Source organism: Caloenas nicobarica, chromosome 6 (assembly GCF_036013445.1).
Source record: "Caloenas nicobarica isolate bCalNic1 chromosome 6, bCalNic1.hap1, whole genome shotgun sequence".
NCBI lineage: Eukaryota > Metazoa > Chordata > Aves > Columbiformes > Columbidae > Caloenas > Caloenas nicobarica.
This window is the reverse complement of record NC_088250.1, coordinates 3411824-3437907: the sequence shown is the minus strand read 5'-3', so window position 1 is coordinate 3437907 and position 26084 is coordinate 3411824. Positions and strand designations below refer to the sequence as shown.

The window sequence follows — 26084 nt, the reverse complement described above, 5'->3', positions numbered from 1 at the left end:
AACACGCCTTAGTCTTTGACAAGCACACACAAAGCAGAACTAGGACACCAAGTGTCACCGCGAGCTATGACTGAAATGGTAAAATGAACTTGTTTTTCCTATCGCAAAGAACTATGTAACATTGTTAATCCCCTGTCCTCTGAACTATCGCGGAACAGTACTTATAAAAGCAGACAAGTAAATCAGTGAGAACTATTAAACAATTTGTATAAATTCTTATTCCAAGGAAAAGTCAAAACAACTTTGTGAACAATAGCAGAAAGATAAATGGGGAAGAGATGCAGAAGCCAAACACTTAAGATGGATGAAACTGTCTCATACCAGGAATTTTACCACAACAGGATGTAAACAGCCTTCAAAAACATATCAAGAAGCAAATTATAATTGTTAAAGTCCTTACTTTGCTACAATTATTGAGTCTTCATGTGACCAGGGTATATGAAGTCTGTAAACATTAGGTTTCCTTTCTGAAATGGAAGATAATTAAATAAATATAAAATTAATTAAGAACACTATGTGGCAACTGTCTCCAAAAACTAAAACGCAAGTAAAACAGAAGTGGCATGTAGATCACTATACAGCATCCCTGGGCAATTGACACTGCAATGCAGATCAGTGTAGTTAATATGGAATAAAGATTATGGTTTTTAACACATGCTGTTACAGAACAAGACAGGAAGAAATCAAGGTTTAAAGGCAGGACAGTTAGGAGAAAACTCCTGGTTTTCAAGACACAGCTGTCAACTCAAGATACTAAATCCATGAGTTTTGTTGGTTTGGGTTTTTTTTGGTTTTTTGGAAACGAAGTCCTTTAGCATCCCATTCTGTTTAGGCTCATGTCGCTCAACATTCAAATTCATGTCCCATAATTAACAAATAAAAATCCTAGCCAAATGTGCTACTCTGGAGAAAAACTTCCGCCATAATGCAGAATCCCGCTGAAAGTTGAACTTCCCTTTGCTGGGAAGTCCAAAAACCAAGCACCTGAGGACTAACTCCACATTTTCCTTGAGTTGTCCTTCTTAGCAAAAAGTAGAAAGTGAGAGATATTACCAGAGACATTTGAGCAGATTGTAACAGTCCTGCCTAAAGCCCATTACGTGAGCGGACTTTTGTTTCTACCAACTTCAGCCTTGAGAATTTTCAACAAGCTTTGTTTTAGAAATTTATACTATAGAAGACTTATTTTTACCTTTGAGTGACTGGCAGTGGCTCTCTACATGAATTTTGAATGCTTGATATATCTAGAACATAGAAAAAAAAAAATCATGTTCTCCAAACAACGGTTACATTAACTTCAAAAATTAAGTAGTGTTCTTACTTGGTTAAAGTGCTGGAGCTGTACGTTATAAAGTAAGCCAGTTGAATTTAATACAATTTTGCTTGAAGAAAGCCCTGTTAGGGATGTATTATTTTCACATATTAGATAAAATTATTTGAGAACTCACTACATCTTCAGATTATTTTTTTAAGGATATTTATGCTTCTATATCTGATTGTCAAAACCCCCACATTTCTTATGTCTTTGTCTGTTACTAACAAGAGTGATGTTACCTCTAGCAAAAACAACCCCCGAAAAACTTCCCTGACCATTGGAATTTCTAGGCAAATGTATTATCCAAATGTTGGTAATATTAGTTTTCCATTGTTTTGTTTTGTTTGTTTGTTTTTCCCCAAAAGTAATATGCTATACTTACCAAGTGAAAAGAGATGTGTTACAGGAAGCTGTACTGTTCTGGAATCCTCTTGGAAGAATTCACAGTCCAAAGCATACTGCAATTCAGGATATTAAATACAGATCAAAACCCAGCGCAAGACAATAAAGCCTTTGCACTTTGCTCTCACACATTTACAACAGTGTCTAAAAGGCTATTCAAATAGCTTACAACGACTAGAATCCAGTTCACACCCCTCCTTCTCAGCTACATCTCTTTTTTTGGGGGGGTGTTGCAAAGGAGAGTGACTTGTCTAGACTCCGGATACAATTTCCTAAGCAAAAAATAATCTTTAGTTTGTGTCCTGAAGTTTAATCATTCAAAAGCAAAGCGAAGTATCCAGCAGGTACAAGTTGCATCATCTCTAGTAAGTATTTCATTCACTTGAAAATTATTTCCCATCCCACTGTAAATCCAGTATTTGTTTACTTCATACAAGCAGTTTCCAAGATTTAACTCTGTACTGCAGTGTAGCAGGTAACATATCACAGGTGATCTCGTCTGTCTTTGCTTATCCAGAATGCCGTAGAATACTAATTTAACTGCAAGATGTCCCTGTCACAACTATCTGAAGATACACTCATAGACAAGCATTATAATCCCTTAGGCTGAGAATAATTTCTTACATCATTATACCACAGACGCAGAGACTGTATTTGTGTTGCAGAAAGGCATGTCGGATCTACTTAGACTTTAAATTCCAGTCCAGTGTTCTGCCATTTTCAGGTTGAACTAGAAAGGCCTGCCAGGCCCAGCTGCGTAATAACACAAAGTCTGCTGAGATTCACTGCAAGGGTTCCTCTTACTGGGATCCTGAGGGGCCTTGATGCAAAGACAACCAACTCATCTGTGAGATCCAGAACTATCAAACTCTGCAGAACTCAGTCTGCCACATTATTTATGGCCTCAGAGCTCACAGAGGTATCTGTACCAAGCTCCCCAGAATCCATGTGTGTTGTCTTCAATTATCTACAGCATTCTCCGCTACCATGGATAAGAGAACTGACTGGTCAAAAACGTAAATATTCAGAAATGCAACCAGAATTCAGAAAAACAAGGAAGAAGAACATTAGATCCTCCAACAAGAACAGGTTTGAGACGCGCTGCTCTGTTATGTTTCAAGTATTACTCATGCCTTGCGTTTGGTATTTTATCAAATGAAAATGTTTTTGAGCTTACAGAAGACAACAAAGTTACCTTCAGACCCCACTGGAGTGTAAGTTTATGGTTTCTCCAAGTAACTATTTAATACACTTCCTTTTCTTTCCAACATAGCATTTGAAAGCTATAAACACACTAAGCGAGCAACTTCTGCCCCCCTTTTTTTTTTTTACCTTATTGCCAGCTGCGGGTGGCACCTGAATGACAATGTGGGACAAAGAAGGATACTCCTGAAGTTTCAGTATTACAACCTAAAAAAAGAAAGAAAGAAACAGAAAAGCCATTATTGAATATACCCCTTAGTATGCCCCGTGCCAGCTCCCAGATGTCCCCGTCTTGTCCCTTTGCTCTGGAATACAACTGTGTGTTCCAACGCTGTGAACAGAATGGATCCTTCTCCCGTGATATGCAACTACTCCACCCTCCTACAAGTTACGTACAATACTCACCTTGGTGGTTGGAAGTAACTCAGCTCTCCAGGATAAATCAGTAGCTTCCAGGCTGTAAAAATTCGTGAACATTAAAGGATGAACATATTCATTATGCAGTCACTACATCACGGCAGTGGATTAACATACCAGCTTTTCTCCCTCTCTACATGGATTCACATGATTTTAAATTGAGAACAAGTCTAGGTCTACTGCAGTTAGCTACCAAAGTAATTTATCAAACTGTAATCATTTCAGATACTGCAAATCTTGGGGTTTTTGAAAAAAAAAAAAGCGCAGCAAGCCCAGCTCTAGCTTTGTCATACACACAGCTTTGAGCAGTTATTAGCCACGCAACTTCAGACACAAAATGAAAACTCTTAATGAGCTAAAACAGCACTGGCATTGAATTAACACACAGTTTTACTAGCATCTTTTAAACATCAGAAGTACCAATTTTTCCTATGGGAACATCTAAAACTTATCATATCAAACAAAAACGTTGTTAGCGGCCACAAAGCTTGCACCAGTTCTAAAATGGTGCGTACTTAACACACTGAACTGCAACACATTCAGTCATTTTAAGTTATGATTTTTAAAATAACAGGATACTTCTGTTTCTCTAAATATGTTACGTGGACTCTGGACACGCAGTCCACGGGAAAACCACTATTATTATTAGAGGAGGTTTTAGGCAGCAGTATTGCCTGCAAGAGAGCAACAGGAGTGACTCTTCAATGCTATGAAGGTCACAAATATAGCTTAAAGAAGAAAAAAATCACCTATTTTATTCTGCATTCATGCAGTAATTTGGAGAAAACCTATTCTTGCCTGCGTTCTTGATGTGCATGAATTATTCACAGTAAGAATTTTACTTTTCTTCCCAATCCCTTCGTAGGGAGAAGGATATTTCATATGCTTTAAATTCAAATGTAGTCTCACAAGATCCATTCGAATAAAGAACAGGAACTGTTTATACTCACCACATCGATGAATTACTGTTCATACAGCCATAAATCCAGCTACTTGTGTCCTGTAAAGTCAATACCATAAAACAGTACATTAGCTATATGTGAATGTATTAATAAATAAACTAAAAATAGCAGATCTTTACTCCAAACAATGCAGGAGTTAATGCCGATAATCTTCTCCAAAATGTCTATAAGCTGTTTCAGTATACCAGATGTCAGCAACTCTTCTAAAAATCCTCTGACAGCAAGATCTTGGTGCAACTAACTTACTAAAGAGAAAAAAAACCCCTCCATCTCACTCCTTTTTTCTTAATGTCTCTGCAGTAGCTATCACTAGAGTAACCAAACTCTCAGAAAGATGTCAAATGCTGAAGTTTAAAAGCAAAGACGATGGTATAAACAGCGACTCTCAGATTTCCTCCATTATTTATAATGAAAGATATCCACCAACTTTTCTTCTTCATTTCACAATGAAGTCAGACCTCTCTGTTAACAGCAAGCGATGTCCTCCATTAACAGTGTGATATCATAATCTTGGAATTACAATTACAAGGACGGAAAGATGAAGCCTAAGAGTGAAAGGTGAGGGTTTCTAGGAACCATTTTAAATAACTTCCATTTGCCACCTTTTCTGGTGATGATGAATCAATACATTTTCTAAAACCAGATACAAGGTTAAGCAAACAAACTTCCATTGTTTCTCTTCAAAAAAATATCTGCCTTACATATGATGCAGGATTCAATTCTATTAATCTTTTCTAACTAAAAGAAATGCTTCAAGGTATTATCCGAAGTAGTTGAGGAATACTTTAGATTTTTAACGTTTTACTGTTCCCCTCCCTGAGAATATAAATGTTCTGAAGCGATAGCACCATGATGCAAATATCTCAGGCACTGTTCTGTACTTCCTGCTCCTCAAGCAGTACTTGTCCTGTCTTTAAGATATTACAACAAGGGCAAAATTACCCTATTAAAGCACAACTAAGACCACAACAATGTGTAAATATTGAAAGTGCTACTGGGAAGGACAATTACAAAAGCACTGGGAATATACAATCTTTTTTCACAACGGCAGAACGAACCTCTTCTTTGGGAGAGGGAGGAGTAGCGACAGGGACAGGCAGGATGAATCAGCAAAGCGTCTCAATTTTCTTGCCACTAATCTAAAATACATCATTCTGAAAAGCACATTTATCCATCTCCAGTTTCAAAAAAAAAAAATTTCGAAAAATATTTCAAAAACTTTTTGGTTGAATTTATGTAGCTAAAAATTCAAGAAATGCACATTATGGTCTCTTCTCTCACTGAGAGACAAGTGGGAAGGTGCTGTTTTTTCATGTGGCTTCTATTCGCTTCCACTGCTTAGTGGAAGATCTCTGTAGCCTTTCAGGCTCACTCAAATTTTATTATAGGAAAGCAAACCTATAAAGAGCTTTCCCAAATTAGACATACAGCTGAATCCTGGCAGCATTAACAACAACTTCTTCACTCGAAATCCTCAATACACACTGGTACTAAATTAAAGGAGAAAGTAAGCTAGGGCTAACCATAAGAGAGTCAAACATAAAACATTCACGTGGCATTGAAGGTTTCAGACTTTGAACACTAAGCGTGACACACTAAAAGAGGTATATCTATTACAACATATTTGGCTGTGAATATAAAAGGATGCCAGTAATTTCAATAAGTGTTCATTAAACTCTCTTAAAACTGCAGCAAATCTAAACTGAAACAACACAATTTTATAAACAAACTCCAGACATTGAAGTAGTATTTTCTCACCAACATACTGTTTTCACAGTAAACATGACTGTATGATTTTCTGTGGCTTGCAAGAGGAAATGTGAAATACTTCCCATCAGAATCCTTAAAAGAAAGAGAAAAAAAAAATTCTCATGAGGCAAAAAAAAAAAGGCCGAAAAACACAATCAGGAAAAAACGTTACTTACATTGTAAACCGAGTAAGTCCATTTCAAGGCTTTGACTGTAATCCATGTGAAAGCTCCTAAAAATAAATATGTTTTTACATGCCACACTGCAGGAACTATCATCCTTATCTCCAAAAATCATACCCTTTACCTGCGGCCAAGGTCTGATCTCTTATCTGTAAGCAGCTGTGAACTTTATAAGCTTTAATCGCACTCAGGATTGCTACTGCTCAGAATTACACACAACAGTTATCAGTTACACAGGAAACAGCAAAACCCTAGGGTCTAATTACTGCATATTAACTGTGAAATAAAACCTCTGTGGATCTTGGAACAAAGCTCTCAAGGCAACAAAACAAATAAGAAACAGAATGATACTAATGTAATTAAGGGTGGCTGATTAAAGCAGAGGCAACATTAGAAACAGCCCGAATCTTTGCTCCTGCCAGTCTTTTAAGAAAACTAATACAGAAACTTGTGTAGAAGCAAGTCAATGATGAAGTAGTGAGTAACGCATACAAGAAAACAATAGGTGTTTAAAGGTATGTCTGCAGAAAAAGAACAGAATAAGACAGAATAACGAAGAGATTAGAGACACAAACACTGCAAATTGTCATGCAAGAATCCTGTTCAAAAGGAAACTGCTGCACACCTGTGAGTTCCGTTAAAGCTTCAGGATTTTCCTCAAATATCTTTGCAGGGTGTCTCACAAAGTGGTGATTCAGTACAGACATTCTCTTCTTTGGATCCTCAGTTATCTACAAAAAGAGAACATTGCCAAATTTTATTTTATCAATTTGTGTGATTTACAATCATCACATGATCATAGCTAGCAATACAGTCTGGATGACAGAAAGCATGAGAGATTATTTGAAAACATGGTACACATTCTAAATTCAATTATCTGAATAAAGTGCCATCAATAGTCAATCACTGCAATGCAGAAAGTCACATTATAAAGCATAGCTAAAACTATTAGCAGTTTTATATCCTTTTTTACTCTTTAAACACAAGGAAATCATTCTATTAAACTTTCTTTATATACACACATGCATTTTTCCTGAAGTGACACACTTATGCTGAAGTTCAGGAAAAATTCTCACATTTATATTTACAAGTCTGAGATCCCAAATCCAGTTTACTACAGTGCGTCTTGATATTTCAAGCAGCCAAAGCTGTAGAGCTACACTGGGATTTGCTTTTGTTTGGGCTTGTGGGTTTTTTTGTTGTTTGGTTGGGGTTTGTTGGTTGGTTGGTTAAGGTTTTTTTTCAAAATCACATTTCCAGGACTTATTTTTGTCTATTCAGCTTTTTGAAATTGTGTCCAATACAAGAGATTTCTGAAAAGTTCTATCCTCCCACACACTGCCAGTCAACTCCAGAAAAACTGTACACCTTCTTGCCTCTCTAAATCACACGTTGAAATGAGTACACCTAAGAAACTAGAGAAGTCTGCTCCAAACAGCCTCAAAAAGAACACCTGGAAACCTTCCTCTTCCATCTTTTCAACCTCTCGGACCCCAATTCCAATATATGCTTATTGCTGCATAACATTTCAGAAAGAGAACAGAGCACAATGGCAGACTTCTCCAACAGTTTTCAAAACGGAAGATGCAGGATATTTATCTAGAAAAACAATAAATAATGGTAGCTGGAGGTAAATAGATACGCTAGTATTTTACTTGCATCCTGGTTTTATAAGTGCTATTTGCAAAAGAACACCGCAAACACATGCTGGCCACTATGACGATGACACATGGGTAGGTTAAAGAAGTACTATGTCCGAGCTAAACTATCACAGTTTTTCACTCTCTATATACTAGTCAGAGAAGCTGAGTCAAACACACACGGAGAGGTCACATCCAAAGCTACACAGCTAGCAAAATGTCTTTATCCTGGTGCAAGGTCAACTAGACCTGCTGCATTATGGAAGAAAAGTTCAGTTCACACCACAGCTACAAAGCATCAAGTAGTCAATAATAAAAACTGACTTAACACCTAATTATTTCTGACACATTGGTAAAACAACACAAAGCCATGGGAAGAAATTTTTGACACTGAGGGTGGTACAAAACAGCAACAATTTTCTCAGCGTGACTTAGAAAAATCAAAAAGGAGTTTTCTGTGTAATAAGGTGACATTGGTCCTGATTAAGTATTCTGGGATGGAAGAACGTGTGATGGGGAAATATAAAGGAGATCGCATATACAAACCTGTCTTGTGTCTTCATCTATAAGATCAAAAAAAGCTCTAATGGTAGCCAGGATCAATTCTTTGCACCTAGAAGACAGAATCAGTAAAACTAAATCTCGAAAGACAATATCCAGGGAATAAAAATGAGCAGAAGATCACCATCATATAACGTTGAAGTTAAATTCTTGTATAATGTGATAACAGCAGAGAACAGAGGGATGTACAGTGAGTCAATTAACCTTTGTTCCATTAGCTTACCACACTATAGAGAGATGGTCTGTTGAGGCCCATGCTCTAGGCACAGCTGAGCTCTGTTTGCGGAAGGAAAAAAGTTAAGATCTTATTAGTACTCAACATTTTAAAATTCTAAGCAAGCTTTCCCCCCTTATTTAAACAAGTTTTCTCAATTATTGGTGTCAGGGACTAGGGTACGATAGAATGAATTCTTCAGTTAAAAACCTTATAAGTGCTGAAGCACTTGTAAAGCAGGACTTGTAAACCAAAATGACCAAGTTCTCTATGTTAGATAGCAGATACTGATGGTGAAAGGGCAAATAATGGTATGGAGGAAACCTACCAAACATTTCTTCAAAGACTGCTTCTGTGAGTACTCTTACTACTTCAATAAGTGATCCTGGCACATAAGAATAGAAGCATGCCAATGGAAGCTGTTGCTGGAAAATCAAGGGCATCCTCAACAGAAAGGAGCATCAGAAGACCATGCAGGAAGAACCGAAGCTATTTGTTTGTATAGATGTATTGCATTTGACAGACTGGTAATATCAAAAACATCTCCCATAAATGGAGCTCATCACCTAGTTGTACAAACTCAATTCGAGTAAGCTATGAACTACCACTGCATTACAGCCAGGAAAAAAAAAATAAAAACAAAACCACAACAATACAACCCACAAAACAAACCCAAAACCCATAAACCAAAAAGACAAGAGAAAGATGAGAAAGAACTGGTACCACTACATATGAGATCCCTCCCAAAATTCTGGTCACCAACACTCAAGAGAAATGAAAGTAGAGCAGATGCAGAGCAGGGTTACTAGGACAAAGGGAATGCAGAGTTAATCTTCTTAGCCTAGCAGAGCCAGAACTGAGACTATTTATAGACAGCTTTCTGTACAATGGACTGGAAATAATAACTATTTCAGGTAACATTTCAAGCTGATGTCAGACCAAACATATAAAAGCTGGCTTGCGCAGTAAACAGAAGTTGGAAATTACAAATTTTCTTCCTGTTGAGGAGCATTTTCCAGCTTCTTCCGTGTTGGGATGTTGATGGCGTGGGGATGGAATGACAAACCTGACTACTTTTATGATATTGCTTGATTCATTTTGGAGGGAGATAAATGCCTGCAAAAGCAGAAGGTTGGGCATGATGATCCAGTAGATCCTTTCTATTCCTAGCTTTTTGAAAAACAATACATATAATAAGAAGAGTCCAGTCTGCACACACACTTCTCTTGTAAAAACGCAGGAAAACAAAACCTGAGTTCTGAAACTAAAAACGTGCAAGAATATAGTGAGAAGAAACAGCACCTAGTGGCAGATGACTCAAATCCACCCCAGCGCATGCTCTTCCAGAGGACACTCATTTCTGCTATTTCAACTATTTATGGTTTTATAACCGTACACTATCTACATTGTGTTTTCACAATTAGTATTTTCATATTTAGTTGTACTATGCTGCACATATAGACTATAATTAGACGCAGATACATACATTACATAAATAGCTATCTAACATAGCTGCATGCAAAACCAAAACAAACAGTTTGCTTTTTTACCACAACAGATAAGGCACCGTCATGTTGACTCAGTCTTGGTAGAAAAGCCAGTCCTGAACGAACTTGGTAATCTCTGAATCCTCCCGCCACCGAAAGGGTAGTTAAATTTCTTAAATCTTGGGCATTTAGAATCCAGTGATTGTTTACAGCTGTATAAAAATCTATAAAATAATAAATTAACTATTAAAATCAATCACAATTTCTCCATTAGTCTATTTGATACAGAAAAAAAGCTATAGAAACATTTAACTAAAAGTTTCCGTAAGCACCCTGGAGGCATTCAAGCTCCAGTTCTCACTTTTGATTCATATAAGGAAGGAAAATTATTTTTTTAACCTCAAGCAAGGACCAGTTGGGAAAGACAAATAAACTTACACTTTCTGTATCAGCTGAGCACATATATCACTTAAGTAGCAAACCACAGGTTTATTTTAAGGACAGTCACAGTCCAGAAACAGTCAGCAAGGAAGACACATTGCATTGCAATCAATTGTACAAAGGAAAATTCATACAAGCACAATAAATCAAATTTGGCAGCTAAAGAGAATCTGTTCCTCTCAGGTGCCACAGAGAATAATGAAAATAAACGTCTATTCCCTTTCCTTCACCAATCCACTCTACATCTCCATGTCGCAGCACAATTAGCACTGAGCATGTATTTCGTCAGCATAGTTTAGTCAAATCTAGCTTTTCAAGAAGTATACAGTGTATGCATAATGATTATACTTCATTTTTATGCCACAGCTATTTAGGCGAGCAGGAAAGACAATCTGCCTTTTGTGTAAATATTTAATATAAAATATATAATTATATCTATATTCAATATTCTCACTCCCCCAACCTTTGGGCATGACAAGCATTAAATTTAGCAACTCTATTTAGGCAATTCATTTGACAAAGAAAGCCATTACCGAGGTCAAGATTTACAAAAAAAGAAAGAAAAAATGTCATTCCCTGGAGAGCTTATAAATTTAGTAACATGCTCTTCAACTTACTAAAATTACGAATTATTGAGAGCTCCAGTCCACATAACCCATTTTACATAACACCTTCTCTCAGTATTCTAGCGCTCTCAACCAACCACCTGAGTAACAAAGGAATAGATTAATTACAGTAAGCAAACCAGCACATTTTGCTGTTGATTTGCAAGAATCTCACCAATTAATGCTTGAGAGGATCAAAGAAACACAACATAATTAGATAACCTGCAACACTTACCAGTAAGATATTTGTCTAAAGGCATTACAGGTGCAACATGAGGCGTGGCTTGTGTAATGAGGAGGTTTATAAGTTCAGGCTTAAAATTCTTCAGAGTAAGCAATGCTCTTGCAACAAGGCCACCCATGGAATGACCTACTATTGCAACGCTGGTTGGTGCAAATTCTCGATCCTTAAGCAAAGAGTAATTGGACACATAAAAATAGATTTGACGCTGAACTATGTTTATCAGTTGTACTTCAGCCCCTTGCCCCAGATTAACTTATGTCCTCTCAAGGATGATAATATAACTAGTATCAAAAAGTTTACAAAATGAATATAAATTTCATGGCTACCTCAAAAATCACGATTATCTTGAAGTTTGCAGCTCAAAAGGCAGTATTATATAGCCTGTGTAGGCACAGGAAACTTCAGCTTATTTTAATTTCTGAAACTCTCAGACATAGGCTACCAAAGAACTTTCCTAGAGAAAAGTGGCTATAAGGTGATGCTATATTACTATTTTAATAAGCTAGGTAAGTTTTACATCTCCACTACCAAAAAAAGCACACGTTGTGCAGCAAAGTATTTATTTAGAAATACAATATAAAACCTAACACCAATGCTCTGGGATTATCACAAGCATTAAAAACCTATTAAGGAGCAGCACTTCTCTATTGCACTATTATCACATTCGATTATCTCCACACAGCATAAAGTCCCCCTCCCTTCTTCGTCATTCTTCAGTTTCCCAGCAGAAAAGGCAGCCCAGAATTCCATTCCAAAATACAAGCACATTATTCAGCGCACGTCACTACTCACCCTGTACAGCTTAAGAATTACTTTTATGCATTCATGCACAAACTTGGTCTGTCTTTGCAGACTACCACCGTACAATGCAACCAACTCCTCATTAAAGTTGACACTGAAGAAATTAAAATGATACTTGAAGTCAATATCTTCTGCTTTTCTAAGCGCAATGGAGCCAAGAGAACGTACTAGGAAAAGAAACCACATCAATTAGAAGAGTCTAACAGTCACTGCCTATTACCATCATTGGTAAACAAACACATAAATATATAATATATTAAGAAACAAATGTTATCTTACATCCATTGTCCATCTCAAATCATTTATAAAATTAAAAAATTGATGAAAGACATCCAAAAGCAAATAAGCTCTTTCCTAATATACAATCACACTTGTGTTATAAAAACAGATTTGAAGATATAAATAATGAGAGCGAAAGAATCAGAAAGTTACTGTCAGAACCAAATTGTAAAAAGAGAAAAGAAAGAATTATTTCCTATTTTTATAAGAATCTCTCTGATAAAAGAATATTAGCAAACTTAGCATAACGAGAGCTTACAGAAGAATGTGAAAAAGAACAAACCTGCTAGGATGAAAAGAAAGTTTGGAATGAGTTACCAAGAGCTGCCTACTATGCTTATGGCAGTTAACCAGGCAAACTAGTTTACTGCTGACTATTTCATGTCAAAAAAAGAAGAGAGACAGATACAAAATCAAGGATTATGTTCCTCCACCTGAAGGCTGTTTTTCTCATCTCATTTGCACCTTTTTAATGCCACCAGGACAAGGTGACAGAACGAGTGCTCTTGACTCCAATTCTAGAGGCGTTGCTGCTGCTAGGCTGTCCTAAAACTAATAAGCAATAAGAACACCTTCGAAATTATTTGAAAAGACCTAAAAAGTATTTACAAGATAAACATCACAACTTTATACCTCAGAAGCCATGGTAAAAGGAACAAGAATGTTGCCAAAGATCATAAGGCAAGTGTGTGACAGTTTCCTAAACAGAACTCAGGATCTCAATTCTCACAACCTCATGTGCATTCCCAGCAATTAAACTAGACCAACATCTTTTACTCAGAGTCTGAATTTTGTACATTTTTAAAGGTTTGGTTTAGTGGCCATGAAAGATGATGAATTAACATGTTTCAAAAGTGCCTGTAACACCTCACAATAACAAAGCCAGCAAAGGCAGCATCAGCACTTCTGTCTTCATTGCCTAGCAAATATGAATATATCTTAAACAAGTATGAAAACACCAATAACACCACCTTCTCTGCTGACCTAGGTATTAGAAGTAAAATGTGTTATCCCACAATAAATTCTGTATGAAACGTTAATTTTCATAAATTCCGTAATAAAGCAAAAACTATTCTGAGCCACTCATTTAAAGCAGAACAACTTATTTTAAAAAGATTTTGAAAAATGAACGTATGACTTACTGCCAGTTTCCCTAAATCAATTTCTCTGAGTACATAATAAGTATTTAAATATTTACTGATCTCCAGTGGCACATTATATCCATAGCACCTAGTACTTCTACTCACCTAGTTTAAGTTTTTCTTCATGTATTTTATTTTGATTCCTAACATACCCTGAAAGTACCATTGTACTTCTTGCACGGTGATGTACTGCCGCGTTTTTAGAGACAGCATTAACTCATGGAAGATTTGTAATAGTTTATGCACAAGTACACAAGTCTGTATGGTATCTCTTGTCATCATTATGTTCATAACTTTCTTTGGATACTATTGTGCCTGACAATCTGGATGGGTTTTCTGGAAGCACGAGTTGATAAAATCTTTTTCTTTGTTGTAAGTGAAGCAGGTATGTTCTCAAAGAAAATAATTTTGTAAAGGTTCTCTGAAATCTGACAAGTTAGTCTTCCAGTTCAGTGCAAATACAAGGAAAAATTATCACAGTAAGAGATCAGGCTGTGGTGGTTTTGCCCATACATGCACATCAATTTTGCTAAAATCATGAGAGAAACTAACTGACAAACCCAGCCTGGAAGGAATACCAGATACTTGAATAAACACTTAAACATAATACTTCATGTTCAAACTACTAACTTCAGTATTTACAATGAGCTACAAGAATGCTTTAAAACTATCCCTTCTTTTCATGTGAAGCCTAGAAGCATTAGAGGCAATAACCTGGAAAAGAAAAGCAGGTTTTATGTAAAGTGGGAAGATGATGCTACGGAAAAAACACTCCTGCATCAAGAGGTAAGAAACAACGGAGACACAGGGCAAGCCACAAGCTGATGCTTATTTCTATAGCATGTAATAACGTCACATCGCACATAGTAGCTGGTTCAGTTCCTTCTAATCAAATTCAGGTCTCGTTTTACTTGGCATAACTGCACTAACCCTCGTTCAAATCAAAACCAACTAGAAGTTTGTGATCAAAACCACTGCAATGGTGCAGAGCTGCCACAGCACAGCACAAACTGTGCTGTTTCTGGCTTCCAAAAGTCAAAGTCTTACCCCAGAAAAATATTCTCTCTCAACGGTACAATCGACTTCAAACAAAAATGAAGTCTTTTAACCACGGACTAACAAGGATATCTACACCATAATATGATCAACCATTTTGTTGATGTTATTTCAAACAGAAAACTTCTTGCCATTAAGTAATGCAGAAATACGAGAGCTCTTTGTAACACACCTAATAACTTACCTTGTTTGTAACTGCCAGCATTCCCGGGAAGAAAGAGAACTGGAATTCCCGTCAATAGGAGATTTTTATTTTCTTCTGCATAGTTCCCTTCTCCATAGAGATACAGCTCATATGCTGGGTATCGTCTGGCTGTTTTCTTCGGTAATTTTATTTTCTGTTGCAAAAGTTTAAAAGAAACCAATTAACTTGTCTATATTGTTGCAAACAAGAAAATACAGTGGCTATTTGGTAATTTAAATGATCTGGCTTATGGTTTATATTACAGTCTAAAGCATACAAAATGAAAAACTGGGTTTTGCTTTAAAAAATAATTAAAAATAAGGAATCAAGTTTTTTGTTTAAATAGGTATTACTGTGTCTTACACTACAGGGGAAAGAAAAAAAATCATGTCAAAACTCAACTTTTAAGGTCCTTCTTTGCATCAATATTGAAAGCAAAAGCCTACACAATCCACGAGAATTGGCACTACCAAAATATTGGGGTTTTTTCTGCAAATCATGGTGTTCAAATATTACAGCAAAAGGAGAATGCTTAATTCCAAAGGAAAACAGATGTTCATCTTCCATGACAGTAGTTTTAAATTCTGAATTCCCAAAACATCGGTTACATAACTGGTTGTAATGAGCTACAGTAACTTTTTACAATGTTGCTGTAGGCTTCATTTTTCACCCTGCTTCCTCAAGAAATTGGGCTTATGTGAAAAAGCCCCCATGACTAACTTCCAAAGCTCTTACCAAGCTTAGCTGAACACGACAAGGGCAGGTTAAATTCAAATACTGCAATTCTACAACTTGTGCAAAAAAAGATGGGATTAAGTAAAAAAAAAAAAAGTCCAAACTGATTCCATTTTTTAGTATTAGCTTGACTGTGAGCTAACCCTGTCAGACATAAAAAGAAAAGAAACTTCTGATGCTTAACTGCTAAAATAGTTTCTTGTTTTGTAATGCCGATACCAAAGCTGGAAGGGAGGACAGGTTTCCTCCACCCAAAATTCCTACCTTGTGGTTTCCTACCAAGGCCAGCGTTACAAAGACATTAACAATTACACAAACACCACCTCCAACAATAAAGACGTACTTGAGAAGTATCACGCCTTAGCAAACCCCGACAAATTCATACTTTCTACCCCCCTTGTAGCGTTTTTCACACAGTAAAGGTGATTTTTCAGGGAACAGAAATTCAGAGGGCGATACAGCCAGCGGCCACTTGCATCTCCTGCATGGAACTGCTGCTGACCCTCAAGCCTCTTACCAGCACAACACTTGCCTGAAGATGCTTAGAATTTAAGTCCTGACATAAAGAGTAAATACAAAAGACGTGTAGTGGCGGATGAGAATTTCATGCAACCTCCAACAACATCGCACAGATTTTTTGCTAGTGCCTTTCAGCCAGGTGGCTTCGGACTGAAGCTGAAGTGGGTTTTGGCTGCTGGGAGATCTGAAAACTTACCATGTCGTACTGAAGTATTTATAGCTGCTTAAACAATTGTGTCCTACAGCACTGACCAATCAACCCGTGCAGCTATGGCAAGGTTTTCTTTTGCAGGTTAACAGGACTATGTCAAGATTAGCAAATGAAGGTTAATAGATACAAAAATTAACTTGCTGCTTCATTACCAATTTAGGTACTAAGGTTTCACTTTAAGATCTTCTTTACTACGCAAGCCAGCTTGCAACCTACTTCAGAATGTTATTTAGGGTACTTAATATTTTTTCCGGCATGGATTATATCCTAGATAACGCTAAATTAATGTTTAAGGAGACACCAAATTATGCTTTGGGATGCTTTTAATAGGACAGAAAATCCTGTAGTAAGAACTACTACTAAAAAAGAGAAATTGTTTTCTAACAGCTGCATGCAGCGCTAGTTGTGAACCTACATATACTCACATATTTACATCCTCCCGCTATTAAACCATATCTTGCCTGGAAAACAGCAGTTCCATCGGCAGTCCTCTCTCTCAAACTGATCCGAGGTTTTCCATGAGGGCTTCAAAGAGGTTTCTAAAAGGCTTGGTCAGCAAAGCGAGAGGGACTGCAGGCGGATTTACAAGTCCTGCCGTAAACTGTGGGACAAAGCGCTCACCGAGAAGACTTTGCGCAACCTGCTCTCTAGCTTGAGAAATACACTCAGTTATTCGCTTTTCCGACACATTAGTTGCTTCACAATCCGTAAACTCACAGAAAGGACTGAAGCTGCGAGTGTGGTCAGAGGACCCGGCCCGGCCTCCTCCTTTGCTCGGATGAGCTTTTGGCCGGTTTTACCAGAACTACAGGTAACTAGCGGTCAGAAAATAAGAAGCTTTTCCATTAATTTTCTTTCGTACGGGTCGCAGCGTGAACCACTTCCTTGCTTCACAGGCAGGCAGCTTCTACAGCTATCCGAGGTGCACCGAATGACGCAGCCAAAGCAGCGCCTTTTACAAAACACACCAACCCCTCAAACAAACCAAAACTCTTTTTTTTGTTTTTTTTTCTTCTCCCCCCCCATTTCCAGCTTGCCGTTCTGCAGGGCCCGCCTCAGCGAGCCGGCTGACCCCAAAGTTCCGCGACAGCCTGCGAGGCGCCTCCTGTTTACTGGCGGCTGTTTTCCTCCCCTCAGCGGGGAAGAGGCGGGAAGGCGCCAGACGAGGCAGCGCCTCCCGCAGCCAGCGGCGCCGCCGGGCTCCCTCCCACCTGTTACACCGCCCGCCGCCGCACTCACCAGGTACTCGGGGTACTCGTACATGTAGGTCATGCTGCACCGGTTCTCCTCGTAGAGGAACAACACGTCCCGCACCCCCAGCAGCACCAGCGCCGCGTAGAAGAGCGCGGCCACCGCGGGCAGCCAGCGGCCCGCCCGCCCCATGGCGGCGCGGAGCCAGCGGAGCCGCCGTCCTGCCGCGGGCTCTCCGCGCACACAGGCGCGGCGGGGCGGGGAGCGGCACCGCCCGGGAGGCGGGGCGGGCTGGCGACACAACCCCGCGGCCGCAGGCAGCGGGAGGGCGGCCGCCATCTTGGGAAGGTCCGGCGCTGGGCCGGCTGCCGCTCCCCCGGGCTGGGCAGGGCCCGTCCGCCATGTCGCGGGGGGCGGGAGCCATTACGGGGAGGTCAGGAACCTACCAACGGGTTTTCCCCGGGGGGGGAGGCGTGTCCGCCATGATAGGGCGAGGCATAGCAGTGCGGGGGCAGAGCCGTGTGCTTCACCTTGCCGAAAATCACAGACCGCTTGGGCTTGAAGGGCCCTCTGGAGATCCCGCAGTCCAACCCCTGCTCACGCAGGGTCACCAGAGCAGATCGCACAGGTCGGGCCAGGCGGGTTTGAATGTCTCCAGAGGAGACTCCACACCCGCTCTGGGCAGCCTGGCCCAGGCTCTGGCACCTCAAAGTGAAGAACTTTCTCCTCATGTTCAGACGGACCCTCCTGTGCTTCAGTCTGTGCCCGCTGCCCCTCACGCTGTTGTCGGGCACCGCTGACCAGCCTGGTCCATCCTCTGACACCCACCCTGAGATATTTATAAACGTCGATCAGATCCCTCTCAGCTTCTCTTCTCCAGCTGAACAGCCCCAGCTCTCCCAGTCTCCCCTCATCAGAAAGACAGCAGATCCCCCACTGGACGCCCTCCAGTAATTCCTTGTCCTTCTTAAACTGGGAAGCTCAGAGTGAATTTTTCTCACCGGTTTTGTTTGTTTGCTTTAATTAAACACTTCCAGCAACTTATCATCTTTTATTATCGTTAGGAACTCCTCACTGGTTCTTAGTTTCTGGGAGAGCCACCCCACCCTAATGCGTATCTGGTGTTGCTCATCAATGAAAACTAAGAGAAAAAAATTTAATATCTGGCAAAAAAAATGTTACTGTTGTTTGTGGTTGGTTTTTTGGTTTTGTTTTGGTGTATGTTTGTTTTCAACCTACAGAGGAAGCAACACTAACATCAGCTTACTAAGACACGGGGTCGTTACAGATGAGGGAAGTACAAAGTAGAAATACATATAGTTGCATTTTCATCTTCACTGCTAAATACTTAAGCCTTTTCCCCTCCTTTACAAGACACAAAATTTACTCAGTTTTCCAACAGTATTTGTACCATTTTTATTTGTAAAAATAACCATCTGAATGCATTGAAAGAGTAGTTTACAGTTAGGGTTCTTCATTACATTAATACAGCATTCAGTAGTCGAAGAAGTTACCAAACTGTGCTTGAGAAGATTCAGGTTGAATTCCAAGTCATTTGCTGAAGTCTTTTTCCTCATTTCGTGTGTGACGTTTACCCAAGTCCTTAATCTTCAATTTACAAAAGCAAACAATACCGACAAAACCCCACAGAAACCATCCAACAATATTTTATATTGTTTATTACAAATGTTATGCAAAATATAACACTGGCACCAGATCGGTATCACCATGGTTTTAAAGGTATATTGCACATGCTAAAGCATAAAATATAGGACAAAACCTACAAAACATAAGATATTGGCTTTAATATGTAGATCACTGCATAAGAAATGCATAAAATTACGTTTTATACACACACTCAGATTGTCACTAGTTTAAAACGCCCTTTCCTATGACACTGACCTAAGGTTTACTTTGTGTGTAATAAGAAAGCATTTTCAGCACTGCAAAAATTATACATTATTCCTATAGAAATTTAGCATATTAATTTTCATTTCAATGCAGGTAGAACATATGAAAAGAAGAAACACTTTATACATTCAAAGAAGGTCTGAAATTAAAATTTACTGGTAATATATTGCTTTTATAACACTCAAATGAAAAAAAAAGACAAGTTTCACAAAACATTTCCATAATACACAAATATAAAAAGGCACTCTAATATTTCTTACATGACTAAGAATAAAAATCACAATTTTAAAAAAAATCATCCGCAAGATACATAACCAAGTTTCTCAACAGTACAATGGATAAACAATTCATTTCATGTGTTTGTTCTAACTCAATAATCTGGCAGTTGTTTACTGCTGAAAAGTACCAAACACATTACGCTGCCCTTTTAGTAGCGATGAACAGAAATCCCCTGAGCTATTTCACAGCAATTTCAGGCAGTCCGGAGGTTGGAACTCGGTATTTATGAGAGAGACTTGGGACCCTGTCCTGCTGTGGTTAAAACGATCCTGCTGAACCCTCCCCAAACACCCTTTGCTTGGTGCACACGCACAAGTCGTCCACGTACTGGAAAGCGCAGGATCCAGGGTGAAGTGCAACAACTACATACGATTAACTCTTGTAAAAAGTCCGCAGAAAGGCGAGGTGATTATTTACAAGAGTGGAATTATTCCCATGCTTAAATACCTGCTGTAAATTACAAATCTGTTTCTACAAGTGATAAATTATATTGCAGATTAATGTACTAGCATACAAAGAATGGCATTCTGGTAACTGGCGAGATGTGGGATAGACCAATACTGAGCACTTCCCAGTGTCTGGCTCGTGACAGTTTTCCTCCTAAATACACCGTACTCAAAACATGACTTTCCCAATGCCCTTAAGATGCTAACAAATCATATTTCTGGAATATTGCATACTTAGATCATTTACAGAAAAGTTTAGTCAGTAAGGTTTAGATTTGTTTCCTAGAAGGATCAAAGTCATTCAGTGATCACCTGTGCTCTGTAACATCATTAAGAGGCAGCAGCTGTTGCAATTACCAGAGTTACAAGGTATTGCAAATGTACACAAATATTTTCAGTAACTCTGCATGGTAGCAAGTAAAAATACTGACATTTTTTAAATGGCTGCTTAAAATAATACACCATCCTCTTTGTAAAGAGGACTGGTTTTCTCCCAATGAAGCAACTTCATGTAGGATAACTTGCCGAATTTCAGGCTGAGATTTATAACTAATCCTGCTAAGGGGCCTACCTACATCTCCGGTTAAAATAAGATTAAAAGGCTGATCCTGCTGTCAGACGGGTGGCAGCCTTGTTTATTTGTTTCCAATATCATCATTCCACATTTTAAAAAAAAAGCAAGATTTGGGATTTCTTTTCATTTCCAAACAGACACCACTGAAAACTTTAGCAACTGATCTCTCCTCATATTTTCAGTGCTTAAAGTAAGGTGGTTATTGCTATTTTTCAACTTTTAAAAGCAAAACCGTTGAGAAAAATCCATCATTAAAATGTTATTCTGTGCTAGGTCTGAGGAGAAAACCAGGGGTTCAGGTGCTCTGTCATTCGGCAGAAAATATAGAGCTGAGGGAAAAGAAATGTTCACCTTCAGAGACACTATCCCTTATGATTTTTTGTTGTAAACTTTGGAGATTTGTTAATGTTCGAGGAAACAATATTTAATTTTACCTACTGCTAAGGAAATCCTATTTAATTTTAGCAAGGCAAAATAAACTTAATACATAAATATTTTTCCTAATTCAAGAACTGCAATCTGCCAACAGATTTTTAATAATTCAGTGGAACATGGCTCAAAAGCACAATTATAGCAAGGGCTTGGATCTCTTCCTTCTGCTCTTAAATGAGGGAAGGTGCTTTGCTTTCTGCTTTTACACTTTCTCCTCGCGTTCCATCCCAGAAAATGGGCAATCCAGGGTGCCTCAGCCCTTCCTTTTTCTGCTCCGGCCATCAGCCTTGCCTAGATTCACATTTCATTTCGCATCATGCCAAATAATATGCACAAATGCTAAGCAGGAGAACAAGCCATAGGTTATATTTCCTGGGCATTTGTTTCATTTCAAATAAATATAAATTCATTTACATTAAAAGTATATGAACATATTCTTTTGTCTGAAAAATAACAAACAAACCACCAAACAAACTGTGGTCAACACATCATCAGTTACAAATGTCAACTTGAAACCTGCGTCATAAAATGTAAAGTTCGCTCAAGATTATTCATTACCTCAAAAGTTTATATTTTTATGGTTTAGAAAAACTACTTCATTATGTCACTCACATTTGAAGAAAAAAAAAAGTAGCAAAGTCTTCCATTAATTACTGAAGCATTTTGGTCCTCTTGGTACAGCTGGTTGATAGCTTTTTGTTTAGTTTTAGTTTTTGTTTACAAAGTCTCATTCTTCCTTTTGTACATCTGTTGCAGAGGAGGGTCGTGGTCCATTTGACCTAGAAACTTTGGCAGAAGGAGTAAACATATTCACAAAGTTGACATTGCTTTAAAAGCTGGTGACAACAGGCTTTTTTAGCACGTATTTCCCATCTCCTGCACGGTACACTGCTATGGTTCCTGGGATTTGGGGTTTCAACTTTTGGTGTTACACTTTCATTGCTTTGCCTTTGCTCTGTTAATCCAAACGCTGGCAAAAGTATTTTAAGATTTGATACTGTTTGCAGTAAAAATAAGTTATTTTAGCATAGAAAAGGAAAAAAAAAATCCATTTAAGTTGGCAAGTCATGATAAATTTTTACATACACCTTCGTCTACACCTGATATTTCCCCTCCCCAATGTTTTTTTCCTGGTAGTAGATTAATGGTTAATGGCTAAGGTGACACAAACATCAAATTACCATAATGCTGTAGTGCAAATAAACTGTACATGTTTGTGCTGAATTGAAAAAAAATAAGGGCCGAGTGATTTTCATTTTACACAAGTGCTTCCACCAATGCCTTTGGGAAAATATGGTAAGACAAGGAGAATTTGGCCTACAGAGTTTATCACTATATTTTTCTAATTGTGTGCTGCAACTGAGAACTGTAAAAAGTGCCTTCCGTAGGCTTAAGTGCTTAAGACATGCAGGATGTGAAAGGTTTCGTTTCCTGTAGAAAAGTAACACAGGCAGTTTTAAGATTTACAATTTCACCTTTGGTTTGTGTAAAAAAAAAAAAAAAAAAAAAAAAAAAATTAACAGAGCCCCTGGAAGCAGGAAACAGACAGAGGAAAGGGGTGATACTCAAATAGATGAAGGCTACACTAGAAATACGTTCATGAGCTAAAGGTACAGATAAAACATTTAAGAACTTTTTACAAACAGTTCCCTGTCTATTTGTGCTGTCAAAAAGAAAAAAGGCATTTTCCCTTTTTCTACTTAAAGTAAGAGGTAGAGACTTTCCACAGGGGCACTTTGGGCCTAAAGCAAAAGTGAGGAAGCCGAAAAGCTGCAGAACATTAATGGGATTATGTTCTGGTAAATCCCTCTAACTTTTGTTATTTAAAGGCTTGATTCTCCTCAACACTACAAATCTTTGAATATCTACTTGTCAAGAATAATAGTTAAGAATGTAGCCATGGGATTTAAGCTGTTTAAAAAGACAAAAATAAAGCTGAAATGAAATAATAATGAAAAAAAAAGTTTTGGAATACCAAAAGGTCAAAATGTTTCAGAATCCGAATCATTTTCATTGTATCCATCCTCTGTTCCTACATCATTACTCAAGGGCTTATTGTAAGAGTTAATGCTACCCATACTGGAGCCATCGCAGAGATGCGTCCTGCCCAAATTGTCTTTTTTAAAACAAACGAAGTTGAAAGCCGTCATTGAACTGGAAGGAGAAAAAGGCATCATGGTAGCCAAAATGAGTGCCAGGCAGTCAGCCACGTCTTTGTTAGGAGCGCAAGCCAGGGCTGGCGTATGACCTGGGCACAAACGCAGACAAGGCAATGGTTAGTACTGCGGGAACCGCCAGAGGCACCCGGCATTCCTCAGATACATCTCTACGTGACGTCGGGAGCAGGAGATGTATGTTCGGTACAATCATGCCAGGCAACAGGGGTATGTTACTTATTTTAAATTAGACATGCTGGGGCAATACACACTTTATGGAGCATTTAAATCAATGTGACCACAACAAGCACTATGTATTTTTTTTTTAAATCAGGCAGCAAACAGACTTTACAATATGAATAAAAGCATTTGCTAAACACAGGTCTACGGCACAGGCAGTGTGATGGGTACAGAACAGGGGGAGTACAGCAACAGGGACAGAAACCAGCTTCGGTTTCTGTGCGTATGAACAAGTCTCATTCTGAGAACAATGACTTTCGTTAGAACATAAAAGATATTAGTTTAAAAAACATTTTGAAGTAGTAAGCAAATGATTTTAAAGATTAATCAGTTGAGTATCTCCTCAACTCAGAAAGCAGTTTATTTAGGAATTAAATTACGAGATAAATTAATTAGACTGGTGCACATAGTACATGTATATCAGGTATGACTACATGGGTGTTTAGTTACCCAAATTTACATTATGTTAGAATAATGTCTGTATTCAGAAAGTATGGCATACACTTCCAATACAAAGTGAATATTCCCCAGATATCAGTAAAACAAAGAACTGGGGAGCTACTAAACGCTTGTCTTCACTGCAGTTTAACGTGGCTCCTGTCCAAGCGCTGCCCCTAAAGCAGCTCTGCCCATATACAAATCTTGGAAACCAGTATGCTGATGACACTTGCTATCTATCCATTTTGCTGGTTGCTGTGTAGTACTCCAGCACTTCCCAACAAATCTTCCTTTATATGAAGAGCAAATTCTTTTGAAGACGGCTAAAGCTGAGAACGCCTGCAGGGCAGAGCAGTTCGGTGGACAAACCTCGGAACAGGTTTGTACCAAACTACCCACATTTAAGCACTGACTGCAGCGAATGGAACTTCCTCTTCCACCGAGTTCCAAGCATGAATATTCTTCAGAGTTGCGTTTATACTAAGAGTGCACTTACATTTCTCTCTTTTAAACTGCATATGCAGTTGTTCCTAGAAAAATTGTGTATAAAATATAAACTTGATTTTCACTCCGTACATACATTCACATTAGCTGGATCCGTACGTACAATTTGAGTGATAAAAACTGTGGTTAGAAACTAGTCTGGTTCGTTTTCCTGTCTCCATCTCTAAAATGAGGTTATGGCCCAGGTGACTTCAATGGGATTCATTCATGCAAGTATATCTAGGAAGCATTTGGTTAATAGTAAATACTCACCACTCAATTCGTTTAATCCATAGATCTCAAATGTCTTGCAAGGATGGGTGAGTGTTATTATTGATACGTTACAGATATGGGAAGATGGAGGTACCGAATTGTTACATTAATGCCATGAAGTCAGTATTTTAAGAAAGACCAGCTTATTTCAGGAAGACATTTTTGATAACATTAATTACAGAAGCACAGCCCTTATGGGCTTTACAACGTTTACGGAAGGACTTCATTGAGATCTGAAACAGAATTATCAGATTCATTAACTAATCGTGTATTTTATGAGGCAACAGTAATTTACTTGCATCTCGGATTAAGTCAGACAATTTGTAAGCACAAGCTTTGATCTCAGAATGAACTAGGACACAATCAAACATATGTCGATGGTTTTCTTCCTACCCATTAAAACATGCGCTGATTGAATGCATAATCCTTAATTCTTCTGCAAGGCGTCAGAATTATCCGGTGCCACTTGCATGTTTAGGAAATTCAAGTTACCACTGCACTCAAGCATTAAAAAAGACTAGCTGTTGACAGTACATGCAAAATGAACAGTAAAAGGGACTGCCGTGATGTTTAGAATACATTTTTATATTAAAGAAAAACAAATAGTATCTTGATTTTTTTTTTTTAATAGGTACTCACACAGCTCATTGTTCTTGGAGGGATAAAAGCATCAGTGATACCTATCATCAGCTTATAAGTCTATTGCTTTGGTCTGTTGTAAAATTACCTGTTGGGTCTTACTGAAGATTGTCAAAGTGTCTTATTTACTTACCATTTTCATCTACTGCGAGGACACATGCCCCTTTGGCCAGCAACTCTTCAACCACCATCTTTAAGCCGTTTCGGGCAGCAATATGGAGAGGTCTACAAAAACATAACGACTACAGTCAAGATCACTTTAAAACAGACTTTCTAAAAAAAAAATGCTTCAAGCGTACCTGGCATCTGAAAGAGAATGTTTTCCTTTTTTGCATCATTACAATTATATTGTAGAAATTAAATTATATTACAGCCTTTAAAATAAGCCTCATGTTCCACATCTATAAAACATACGTGCAAGACAATTACCTTTACACACGGATTGCTTAATACTTTCCAGTCTAAAGGTTTTCTTTAAAAGCTCTCATTTTCTCACTGTTTGCAGCACACAATTGATATTTAAAAGGAAAATGGATCTAAGACTGAAGAAAGGCTTTTGTTCCATCCTTCATTCTGCCTGCTACAGACTGTTCAAAATTATTGTATTGGCTTTTTATCCTTGAATACTCAAGAGCTAATCTCTGTTACCACAGAGCAACTGGGAAAAAAGGGA

General features: G+C 38.3%; 2 protein-coding genes across 7 annotated transcripts in view; both read right to left on the bottom strand.

Annotated features, from left to right (window-relative positions):
• The window catches only part of PGAP1 (post-GPI attachment to proteins inositol deacylase 1), a 32016-nt gene extending 14052 nt beyond the window's left edge, over nucleotides 1-17964 (bottom strand). The window contains 18 exon segments of the mRNA XM_065637539.1: nucleotides 401-467; nucleotides 1193-1244; nucleotides 1322-1395; nucleotides 1698-1773; nucleotides 3050-3127; nucleotides 3326-3377; nucleotides 4288-4337; nucleotides 6058-6141; nucleotides 6225-6280; nucleotides 6856-6961; nucleotides 8417-8483; nucleotides 8655-8707; nucleotides 10196-10356; nucleotides 11414-11585; nucleotides 12215-12390; nucleotides 14885-15038; nucleotides 17589-17894; nucleotides 17896-17964. Of these exon segments, the coding sequence (XP_065493611.1) occupies nucleotides 401-467; nucleotides 1193-1244; nucleotides 1322-1395; nucleotides 1698-1773; nucleotides 3050-3127; nucleotides 3326-3377; nucleotides 4288-4337; nucleotides 6058-6141; nucleotides 6225-6280; nucleotides 6856-6961; nucleotides 8417-8483; nucleotides 8655-8707; nucleotides 10196-10356; nucleotides 11414-11585; nucleotides 12215-12390; nucleotides 14885-15038; nucleotides 17589-17894; nucleotides 17896-17964 (1853 nt within the window).
• A 967-nt stretch (nucleotides 17965-18931) lies between these two features.
• Nucleotides 18932-26084, bottom strand: part of ANKRD44 (ankyrin repeat domain 44) — a 91993-nt gene continuing 84840 nt past the window's right edge. For 2 of the 6 annotated variants that reach the window (XM_065637361.1, XM_065637362.1), the window contains exons 27-28: nucleotides 25545-25636; nucleotides 18932-21968 (exon numbers count right to left, since the gene is read on the bottom strand). In XM_065637361.1, coding sequence (XP_065493433.1) covers nucleotides 21910-21968; nucleotides 25545-25636 — 151 coding nt within the window. In that variant the 3' untranslated portion in view covers nucleotides 18932-21909. Of the gene's footprint in view, nucleotides 25006-25544; nucleotides 25637-26084 lie in introns of all 6 variants that reach the window. The other 4 variants (XR_010606372.1, XM_065637366.1, XM_065637363.1 and 1 more) reach the window with 4 other exon arrangements.